This window comes from Drosophila mauritiana, chromosome 2R (assembly GCF_004382145.1).
Source record: "Drosophila mauritiana strain mau12 chromosome 2R, ASM438214v1, whole genome shotgun sequence".
Taxonomy (NCBI): domain Eukaryota; kingdom Metazoa; phylum Arthropoda; class Insecta; order Diptera; family Drosophilidae; genus Drosophila; species Drosophila mauritiana.
In genome coordinates, this window is record NC_046668.1 from 3,011,424 (window position 1) to 3,023,860 (window position 12,437).

The 12,437-nt window shown below is 39.8% G+C and overlaps 1 protein-coding gene across 4 annotated transcripts in view; it reads right to left on the reverse strand.

The window, feature by feature from the left end:
• The window catches only part of LOC117135856 (neurotrimin), a 131,610-nt gene that overhangs the window by 101,551 nt on the left and 17,622 nt on the right, over positions 1 to 12,437 (reverse strand). For all 4 annotated transcript variants that reach the window (XM_033296376.1, XM_033296375.1, XM_033296377.1 and 1 more), the window contains exon 3: positions 9,553 to 9,669. In XM_033296376.1, the coding sequence (XP_033152267.1) occupies positions 9,553 to 9,669 (117 nt within the window). The remainder of the gene's footprint in view (positions 1 to 9,552; positions 9,670 to 12,437) is intronic.

Consider the following 12,437-nt stretch of genomic DNA (forward strand, 5'->3'; position numbering starts at 1 on the left):
AGCTAGCATTTTTCCTTTTTGATTCACTCCAAACAGCATTATACTTGGGTGTTCATTTATGCTTCTGTGCTTTGTATACTCATTGCATACTCTACTTCTTCCAAAACTTTGTGCCACTGTACGTTCTTTTCTACATCTACGAGCTTACTAATCATGGGTCCTAGGTCTCTATTTTTTCGCTCAACTTGTCCATTTGCTTGTGGTGAGTCTGTTGCCATTTTGTAATTGATAACATAATGCTTAATGTTTCTTGATTCCAAAAATTCTTCGAACATATCTGATGTAAAACATGTCCCTCTGTCTGGAACAATGGTCGTGAAACAATACGCTCTAAAATTATCACTTAAGGCTTCCATTGCTTCTTTTGAGTTCGTTGATTTCGCTGGATACAATCTCACAAACTTTGTGCATCCATCAACAATTACTAATACATGTTTTTTTGTAGAATTCTTTTGATTTACCGGACAATAGTGATCTATATGTATGACTTCAAATTGTGTATTTCCCTTTGGTACAATATTAATAGTTCCTTCTTGCTAACCATTTCTTCCTTGAAAAGCTATACATTTTAGGCAGTTCTTAACATGTTCATCTGCTTCACTTCTAACATTTGGAAACCAATAACTTTTACCGACCATTTCCGTAACTTTGTCTTTCCCTACATGGCCTATCTCATTGTGGTATTTATACAATACGTGTTCTTCCAAAGCTTCCGGGACATAGAACAATAACTTATCTTTTACTTTTTTGTAAATCACACCATTTCGCATTTCATAGAATTCGCTTTCTTCTTTAATCTTTCATCATTTCTTTAATCTTTCTCAACTTCTCGTCTCTGTTTTGGCATATAACTAAATTTTCCTGGAACGTATTTTCCTCTATTACCAAAATCGTATTACATCTACTAATAGCATCAACGTGCTTAATTCTCATCTTGCTATTCTTGGGTTCAACTCTTTTTTGTTCAACTTCATTGTGAGGGAATTACAGTCTGTTACTATTTTGAACTCAACTCCTTGAAGGTACACTCTAAACCTTTTTAATGCATATATTACTGCCTGTGTTTCCAGTTCAAAACTATGATACCTTGATTCTGTATCCGTTGTCCTTTTTGAGAAGTAAAAAATTGGATGTAGCTTACCATCTGCTTTCCTTTGCAAAAGGATTGATCCGAAACCTATCGAACTTGCATCGCAATGCAATTCTGTATCATCCTCAGGACTGTACAATGACACAATAGGCGTTTTTAACAGCACATCCCCAAAAAACTTTGAACATCATGAACTTTTTGTGGCACGGGAAAAGTTTCAGTTGCTTTCACACCGTCGTCATCTGCTGTAATACACTTTTCTGATATTATATATCCTAAATATTTCAACTCACATTGGAAAAACATTCATTTATCGATTCGCAGCTCTAATTTGTTTTTAACTAATCGCTCATATACTATGATAATCGCTACCATTATATCATCGAGATAAACTATCACTTTCTCTTCCCTAATCATGTCGTCAAATACTTTGTTGACGAACCTTTGAAAAACAGACGGAGCATTTGTCGGCCCAAAATTAATTCTTGTGTACTCATACTTTCCTAGTGGCGTGGTAAATGATGTATACTTTATCGATCCTTCGTCCATATAAAAATGGAAGTATCTATTTTTCAGGTCTAACTTCGAGAACGCAACTTTCTTTTCTAGGGTATCTAATAAATGAAATTATTGGCATCGGTTATCTAACTTTCACCGTGATCCTATTTAGTTTCCTATCTATGCACATCCGAATGCCACCCAATTTCTTTTTTACCAATAGAATTGGCGAGCAATACTCAGACTCACTTTGTCGTATAATACCATCTTTTAAATAATCATCAAGGATTTCTTGTAATTTTGCATTCTCTACATATGCCTGGCGCCTTGGCGAAAAACTAAAGGGCTCGTCTTCTTCTAACCTTAGCTTCATTTCACATTTTATATATTATACTCGGTCTTTTTGGTTTAATGTAATATTCTTCAATAACATTTATAAATTCGCATCTTTGTTTAAAATTTAATTGTGAACATATCTCATATACCTTTTCATTATCATTGTAATCTATCATATTATTAATAGTTGTTTTTAAAAATTATTTTGTTCGTCTGCGTTTGTCTCATAATGACTTTTAAATTCTTTATTTTTATTTTGATTTTCTTCAACTATCGAATCTTTTTTAATTTCAGATATTTTTTCATGTTCATTTTCAATTCAAATTTTTGCCTTTACTCTTGTTAAAAAATCCCTTCCCAATAACATAGCATATCCCATAGATTCATCATCCACGACATATAGTAACATAGGAGTATCTTTATTTGAGAACTTAACTGAACATTTTACGCTTCCATGTATTTATAATTTACTTAAATTTGATCCAACGTAACTTAAAGAGGTAGTCTTTTCCATTTTTATTTGACTTGGTATAAAACGTTTTTTAATAATACTTATCGGGCTGCCAGAATCTATGAGACATTCTATGAAAATGGGGTTCAGCATATTATTCTTTGTACAAAATGTTAATTCAATATAACTTACATAATCGTTGTCTCCGTCCTTCGATTTCTTGTATTGGTCGGACTCTTTAGCCACATGTCCTTGCAAGCCACATGCGTAACAAGCCCCATATTGTCTCTTAGGCTTGCGGCACTCTCTGGCCAGGTGGTCCCGACTGTGGCAATTGTAGCACTCTGCATTAGCTCGTGGCTTCTGATAATCTTCTGCTCTACGGTCTTCTGGTAACTTGGGCTAAGGAACGTAGCCCAACTCAACATTTCGGAATGCATCCAAAAGCTACAATCCGGTCTTGAACGAACGCGACTTAGCCAGATTGCGTAGATTGACATCGTGTATTCCGTCAATGACATATTCCAAAAATTCATCTTCTGCCAGTGCTAAATTATCTGCCAGCTGCCAATTCTCATTGTAGTGCTTGGAGAACTCCTCACCTTTGATCCAGACGCAGTTCTGTAGCTTCTGCCGCACTTTGACTCTTTGGACATTACGAACCTTTTCTCCAGGTGGCTTAACATTTTATCCGCTGTCTCCATGGTAGCGCTTGTGTTTTAATACAGCCATATTTCAGCATCGCCCTTAACTTTGTAGTGAATCAGCGCATCATTTTGTCACTGACCTTAAAATTGATCTGGACCTTCAAAAGTTGAGATAGCCAAACATTGAAATTGTTTCCGCGATCTCCTTTAAAATTTCGAAAGAGTCTGTGTCGTCACTTCGTTGTTGTTGATTTTTTGATTGGTCGATCTCATTTTGCAGCTTCAATATTTTAAACTCATTTTCCAGTCTTTGAACATCGCCGCCTTGCGTAGTTACTTTGTTGCGCATCATTTGGTTTTCAAAACATTGTTCCTGCTTATTGTTGCCAGCCATTTGCATCTCAAGATCATTGTTGCTAGCCATCGGGATCGCGAAACATTTGTTGGACTCATTGTTGCTGGCGCTCACCATCTGCCTCTCAGAACATTGCTCGATCTCATTTTTGTTGTTGACATCCATTTCACAAGATCCCGTTACTTTTCGCGAACCTTCTGTTTCTTGCATTCCTTTGTATGTATGTTCAAACGTCGCCGTCATCGTGTCGCCGTCGTTGTCGCTGCCTCTTGCTGTCTCGTTTTCGCTACTTTGTTCTTGGCCGTTGTCGTTGTTTTCATCCTTGTCCAATTTACTTTTTTTTTTTTTTTTTTTTTTAATTAATCTATTTATTAAGGCATACGGGGAAGTCTTGAAGCCCCTTTGTGTCCTTCTTATCTATTAATTCAGTTATTTAACTAGAATTACATAACAATCACATATAACAAATAGGGTTTAAGATAAGCGTCAGCTTCTGCGGACCCTTGTCAAAGGAGATCGGGAAATGAGATCCCTCGGTTGCCTTCTATTGACCCTCCTTGGTGGGCAAGATCTATTTAGAGCGCTGGCCAGCCGATTTCTGTGGCGCTCCAGCCTGTCATGGTATCTGCTCGAGTGCTGGTTTATTTCGTCAAATACCGTTGCTAGTTTCAGGTCTCTGTGCAGAGTGGTGTTTCGAACCAACCACTCGCAGCCGGTGATAAGTCTTGCTACCTTATTTTGAATAGCCTGGATTCTTTTGATTTGGCTGTCGCATGCCAAACCCCAGATTTGGCACCCATACTTCCAGTTTGGTGCTAAGATCTGTTTGTAAATTGTCAGCTTGTTGGATAGCGACAATTTACTGCGCGAACAAAGTAGCCAGTAGTGCTTCGCCACCTTAGCACGTAGGCGCGTTCTGATGTCGGTCACATGCTTGGCAAATGTGAGTCTGCGATCCAGAAGCACTCCAAGGTACTTTGCTGCGATCGGCTGTGGTACGGGGGCTTCCTCAATGTAGACGGGCGGTGGCGTTCTCCGCTTTAAAGTATAGCAAACGTTGTTGGATTTACTGCTATTGATGCCAATGTTCCAACGTCTTGCCCATTCCGAGAACCGGTACGCAAAGTCCTGGATACCATCGGCTGCGTCGTGCTCGCATCGGGACCTGTAGGTGACGCACACGTCATCGGCAAATGTGGCCAACATAGATTTCCCGTAAAGGCTTACATCCGTCTGCGGCATGTCGTGGCTATACAGGCAGTAGAGCAGGGGGCCGAGGACACTACCTTGTGGAACACCAGCTGCCACGTTGTGCTCGGTAAAAATTGCTGAATGAAAGCGCACAGCGAACCTCCTTCCTTCCAGGTACGATTTTAGCAACCCAAAATATGGAGCAGGCAGCGTCTGCTTGATTTTCAGTTGGAGTCCAATGTGCCACACTCGATCAAACGCTTCTCGAATTTCCAAGAAGAGGCTGTTACAATATTCCTTACTGTCGTAGGCAGTCAGAATTTTCTCGACGACTCGATGGAGCTGCTCGACAGTACAGTGGCCAGCACGGAAACCGAACTGGTGCTCAGGGGTAATCCCCTGGGCTTCCATAATCCTTACAATCCGGACAGCAATCAGTCTCTCAAACAAATTCGAAATTGAAGGGAGGAGACTGATCGGCCGGTAGGAGGCGGGCTCCCTTTCCGGCTTGCCAGGTTTGTGGATCATGGAGATTATCCCGAGCTTCCACTGATAAGGGAAGTATTGCAACCTCACAATAGCGTTGAAAACCAACGTTATGTAGAGGATCGCTTGTCTGGGCAGGGCCTTCAATGTGGCGATGCAGATGACGTCATGTCCAGGTGCTTTGTGGTTACTCTGGCGCACAATGACTTCGGCTACCTCGCAGGGTTTAAACGGCGTGATTGGCAGATCCATTTGAAGCGCTTGGTGCAGCTGGTCCTGAGTTTCTTCAACCTGTTGCAGGCTGGCAAGTTTGAATGGTTGAAATCGCTCGGTGAGGTGCGCAGCGAATACCTCCGTTTATCCCAAGTCGGTCCGACACCGTATCCCGTTGCTATCGACTAAAGGCGCCTTCCTCGTGCAACGCCTTTTGATTGCGCGCGTGGCCTTCCACAGCGAATGCGTCGCTTCGCTTTCGACTCCAGTATTGGCAAGCCTTTCGTTGAACCATACGGCTTTGTGCAGCACCAACGCGCATCGGAGCCTACTCAGCGCTCGATTCCATTCCGTTTTGTCCAACGGGTGCCGAGACCTCATCCACCCAGTGCGTAAGCGCCTCTTCTCAGCTATAAGCAGCAGGATCTCCCTGGGTATTGGGATTCGATCTGCCGCGGGCTGCCGAGATATTCTGCGAGTTGCCAATCTAGCTGCTGACTTGATATTGTTGGTGAGCAGTTCGATAGCATCATCAACGTCCTTTCCAGAGTTTAAGGCAGTGTTGAGGGGCAGTGTGGACTCCAGTTGCGATTGGAATACCTCCAGGTTAGTACGCCTAGTAATAAGCCGCTCCATCTTAGGGTAGGATATTGCCCCCGCATCCAGCGTAATTACCAGAGGCAGGTGGTCGGAGCTAAGCTCAACAACCGCACTTATACTAGCGTGGATGCCCAGCACACCCTTTGTCAGTGCAAAATCGATGTATCCTGGTGAGCCTCTACTGCCGTACGGGTATCTTGTTGGTCCTCCTGTTGCTAGCGAATTTAGGACGAGATTCGCTAATGCAATGCCTCTTTGGACTATTATTTCACTGTTAGTGACTTGGGGGGTCACTATTTGCTATATGTGCCAGTATTCTGGACTTGTCCATAAGTTTATTACCGCGAAAACTAATTTCACTTTATCCACTTTGTCAGGTGCGTATTGTTAGACACGAACCTTTTCACCGAATCCCCAATTTACTGGTTTGTTCTGTGGCGTTGATTTTTTTTATTGCTGTTTTATTTTTTTCATACGCGCACCACTGAAATTTAATCTTTTCAAGTCTTTTAATCAATTCGATTTTTGGCCACTACTTTTAGGTTTGCTTTGCACGCACAGAGCTTTTAGTTCTTTCAATGTATAATTGCCAGGATTACAATTCATTAATGCCGATTTTTTTTTTCTGGGGGGTGGGGGGTTAGGTATTTTATTTTCCTCTTCCATGAGAATCAAACCAATAATTTCGATGCCATTGGTTGCACAAATCACAAGCCACGATTCCATTTTTAACTGTTTATAATTATTTTATATTTATGTATGTTTTATTTGAAGTTATATGTTTTTAGTTCGTTATTAAAATATTTCACAGTAAATGGTTTGAGTACTCACAACAAATTGGACCGGTTGTCGTGATACCCCGATCAAGATCGAACGAAATTATATTATATATATTATATTATAAGAGCAACATAAGGGGATCCATTTCTATACACAGGGAGTTTGACATCTACAGGGGGTGTATACTCTTGGAATCCACCTGATTGGTTCTCGAATTAAGGAGCCTTCAAAGACTGCAGACCGCAATGGTAAAGTCAGAAAAGGAGGGTGAGCTATGGTTTTTATGGGGTCTACTAGCGTAATGAAAATGAGGCCAGATAAAAGTACATTTCTCGTTAGGAAATTATTTCGGATTACCGGAGTCAGGGCTCAGGAAATTATCGATGACTGTTATAAGTACTTGTTACCTTATTATTACTGGATACTTTATAAGTAAGATTGTAACTTTATTATTACTTGTTACTTTATAAGGCATAAATTCAAAACTCGTGTAGCCTTAAGATGAAAGTCGCTATGACTTAAGATTATTGAGCCTTTCTTCTCGACGGTTCCATAGCTTTGAGTTGAAAGTAGCTGTAATATACGTTTACGGGTTTTTTTTAAAGGTTATATCAAAGACACTAGAATAACTTTAATAAACTTTAATGTGCGTAATTGGCGTATTTGGCCAACATATATTAATAAAAAGATCAGATGGTGCCATTAGTTTTCCGAAGTATTAAACATTTAAGTAATAAAAATTAATAAAATAAATAAAAATATGAAAACTGTTTATTGCAAAAGTCATATCTGGAGGCACGAAGTGCGGACACAAGCACTCAATAATCTTATAATTTTTCTCACGTCGCAAGCTGAATACCCTAATTACAAGTATTCTAATATAAAGTCCTTTTCGAAATTTATTTTGTGATGTACATAGATTCGGCTATTACTATTTCTAAGCTTTATTTAAATAGTAATAACGTTAAGGCAATGCAAAACAATAATTTTTCGCATGGTGCCAATTGATAAAAAATAATATAGATTTAAAGTCAACGAACTTCTAAGGTGAAGGGCATATTTTTTCAAATTTACAATGCATGAGCATACGTGTGCACACATACAGTTGTCTGATATCACTGTATGCGTAGAAACGAGCTGTTTGCTGTAGCGCTCTCCGCTCTTTCTCTCTCGAACAAAAACTCGAGAGAGCCTGGAGCCACCTCTAGAGCCACGGCCAAAAAATCGCGTGCCAAAAAATCGTATGGCGTTACGCATCTTGTTATTCTAGTGTCTTTGGCTAAACTAAAGATAATAATTGGTGGCGTGGCAGTTTTCGGCGGATTAAGGACGTTAGAATGGGCATGGCAAAAAGGCAAATCGATAGAAATTTACAAGACTAATTAAATTTTGAAAAAAATATCCGTAAAGTGTTTAAAATTGTGAGCGTGGCAGTTTTGTGCTGTTTGTGGGCGTTAGAGTGGGCGTGTCAAAATATATTAATATAATTGATATTATTTATATATTTTATAATGATAATGTCCAGATCGACAAGGCTGTTGATCCTAATCATGAATACAAATACTTTACCATATATGGTCGGAAACGCATCCTTCCCTTTGTTACATACTTTTCAACGAATCGAACATACCCTTTTACTCTACGAAAGGAAAACCTAACCAGAATCTAAAAAATACTAACAACAATGTCGAGTGATATGACTTTCCAAAGCAGACAGTGATGTTTTGTAGTTTTGTAGGCGAACTTGCATTTTCGTTAACGCTATAAAACTTTCCGTAGTACATCTTTAGAGAGGGACCACATGGTTAATCGAAAATAATTTTTTTTAATCTGATTCTCGGTATGCAAATATTATTGAAGCTTTTTTAGAAATATCACTGCAATTCCTAAAATTAATACTTTGTAAATATGGCAACTTTTAGCTCTGCGGCACCTCAGCTGTGCTATTATTTTTCGTTATCTAAGTTCCTCTTTCTTGCGCTCTTTCTAGTACTCTCAAAATCTCGTTCGCTAAAACCAATAAAAACATATCGATCGCTACAAAAATCTCGTCTTTTAATGTCTCTAAAACAGCTAATAATAATAATATCAGTTTTACCGCAAAATATAATGAAAGCTATTGATGTTATTATACACATAACTTGTAGAGTAAGGAAGCGTTTCTGACTATATAAAGTAGATATATTCTTGATCAGGATCAATAGCCGAGTCGATCTGGCCATGTCCGTATGGCCGTATGAACGTCAAGATCCCAGGAAATAAATATTAAATAAAATAATTATATTTAATAGTAAGATCCAATCATAAGTTAAAATATTTAGAATTGATTGCTTTAAGAGCAGCAGAGAGTCACGATTAAAGACAATATGATGATGTCAATTATTGTCAGAATATATTACTCTTTAAGATTCATGCTCAGTTAGATTTTCAATGATTTAAATTTAGAGGTACGTAGTTTATAGTGAATCTACTTGGAACAAATGTGTTTAGCCGACTAACCAAATCGGGACTATCAACTTCACCACGGATAAGCTAACAAATCCATCGTTCTACGGTTAGCTAGGGAAGGTAAATTAATTAAAAGTGTACTGCTGGAGGGAGTTGATATAAGGGTTGCATCCCAACGCAGGCTCCGCAAGGCGAACAGTAAGAAGTTTTTTGAACCTATTCAATGCTGTCCGAGTGACCAACGTATTGTGGACTTCAAACAGGTGATTCATACTCAAAAATCGGACAGACTATCGAAATGAATAATGTTTCGGTCATTTAGTTTAGGGTCTGGGACAACACGAACTCGTCCTCGCGATTAGGAATATAAATAATGTCGAGCTTGAACATTAATTACCACCCACAATGCATATAAATATTGGGTATATATATCTTTACTTAAAACTAAGTGTCGTACCTGTAAGGACCAATCTCCAGTTTGCTTATTGTAAATGGAAGTAAAACGCTGATCCGAAGTGTAAGTGCTTTCAGATACAGTAAGTAGATGCAAATCCCTATGCCGTATCCATGACACCTATTAAAAAGAAAATTTTGTTTGAGGGCGTTTATTATTTATTTACAATTGGTTGCGACAAAAAATAAATTATCTCTTAGTCTACAGCATACAAGCATACCTTTAGATAGTGAAAGTGCGAGGGAGAAATCGTAAAATCTATCTGATATATCGATGCAAATTTTTGACCAAATAATATTCAAATATATTCAGGTATTTTTTAAAGATGTAAAATGACTATGACAGCGTTCAGAAGTTCAGAAACCAACTTCCCAAAAAGTTTACCTTATACAGGAACCATTTCTGCACACAATGCTATATACGTATTAAATAAGACATGCGTAAGGACAAATGCAAGAGAATAACGACGAAGACGAATGATGAACGACGATTATGGTGGGAAAGCCACATTGGGTACATAAACAAGAATAACGACGATCAAAGAGATTGATTGTTCAAAAGTATGGTCGTGACCATTTGGGCGTTTTGTAGATGAAAGGAGGGGCATGGTCATAGTGTTTTTGGTATACCGATAAAATTGGCAAGACAAACAATAAAACGAAGAAAAATCGAAACATTTATTAAAAGTGTGGGCAACAAAACTGGCGATCAAAATTTAGAAAACTAATTTCATTTATTTATGAAAAAATATCAAAACATTTTTCAAAAGTGTGGGCGTGTGGCAGTTCTTCGCGGCTTGTGGGCGTTAACAAAAATGGTAAAATGGGCGTGCGGGCAGATCAACTGATACTGCCCTATATCACCTGAAAAGCCTTATTGAGGATTCACTTACTCATAAGGAAGTGGTGTTATGTGCCTTCTTAGACATACAGGGTGCATTCGACAATACCTCTCATGAGGCGGTCAACGCATCCCTGGCAAGAAGAGGACTAGATGCAACAACCAGTAGATGGATCAAATCACTACTGGCATCTAGGCGAGCCATCGCGACTATAGGAGGACAGTCGTCCACAGTATCTACCACAAGGGGATGCCCCAAGGGGGTGTCCTCTCGCCTCTCTTGTGGAGCTTGCTGGTAGACGAGCTGCTGGACAGACTGATCCGAAGAGGTATACTTTGCCAGGGCTATACTGACGATATGGTCATTATAGCCAGAGGTAAATATGAGGAAACACTCTGCGATATCATACAACTGGGCCTCAATATGACCAGCGAATGGTGCAAGGAAGTAGGCCTGAGCCTAAATCCTAGCAAAACTGTTATTGTTCCTTTCACAAATAGGTACAAGCTACAGAGAATGAATGCAATAACCCTGTCAGAATGTCGCATAGAGACCAGCAAGGAAGTTACTTATCTTGGGATAACCATCGACTCCAAACTTTGCTTCAAAACTCATGTCGGTAACACAATTGATAAGTGCACCAGAGCACTTTTCACGTGTAGGAAAATTGCTGCAAAGTCGTGGGGAACCTCACCACGCATAATAAGATGGCTGTACCTCATGGTAGTCAGACCCATACTAACCTATGGGGTAATAGCCTGGGGTGATAGAGCACGCCTAAGCACCACTAAGGTGAAACTTCATAAGCAATGCGCACCTGTCCCACTGCAGCCCTAGAAGTACTAACGGAGGTAACGCCGCTTCATATCGTCATTGAAATGAAACGGAAAGCCACCCTAATAAGAATTGAGGGAGCAGGAAATGACTGCAACCTTACAAGAAAGGATGCTGAAAGCCTAAAAAAGGATATTCCTTTGCTGATGCAACCAAGGGATGAGATGCCAGCTGAGCACAGGTTCGCTCAGAACTTCAGCACTCATCTCAGTAATAAAAACAGTTGGACAACCCTGGGGAAAGTACACCCTATGAAACCACAAACAATAAAGTGGTATACAGATGGATCCCTCACCGACGAGGGAAGTGGGCTGGGGGTTTTAGGCCCCAGGTTAAAATACCACGAATCAATGGGCAGATACACCAGCATTTTTCAAGCTGAAGTCTGTGCTATTGGACGCTGTGCGGAGTTCAATCTGCAAAGGAACTATCGTGGCAAGGACATTGCTATACTGTCTGATAGTCAAGCAGCCATAAAGGCGCTCAGCAAAGCTAAGATAACATCTAAGCTAGTAAATGAAGTGAGGACAGCCCTAGACAAACTGGGAGCTGTCAACAAACTCACCATAAGGTGGGTCCCGGGACACAACAACATCCAGGGAAATGAGCTAGCGGAAAACCTAGCCAGGAAAGGGGCAGAACCATTCTGTGGTGTTGGTCACCACAGACTAAGATTCTAAGATTCTCCTTCGCGAATATAACCATAAAAGATTCAAGACCTTAATGACACACGGGAAAAACACCGTGCGCATTTTGACTGGCCTTCTAACGGGGTATTGCCGACTTCGCAGTCATTTGCATAAGATTGGCATTGCAGACAGTGAACTCTGTCGCTTCTGTTGAATGGAGGAGGACAGCTCTGCACATATTATATGTGACTGCACGGCGCTTTCCATCAGGAGGAACTGAATACTGGGCATGTAGTCCCACGGGAAACAATTGCAGCCCTGAACCCCAATAAAATTCTGGCTTTTATACAGTGCATTGGACTTCAGGGAGATCTTTGAGTCATGAAGGGGTAGTTCAATAGATACTACTGGGTCGCAGTACACATAGAAACCCATTTAATAATAATAATAATAATAAAACTTGTCTCCAAATTTCAATTTTTAATCTTTTCTCAACAGATCATATAATGGTAATATAATGATCAAATAATAATAAATTTTTTAAATTAAGCCTCGAAAAGACTTTCTTTTTGACTAGTGTTCAT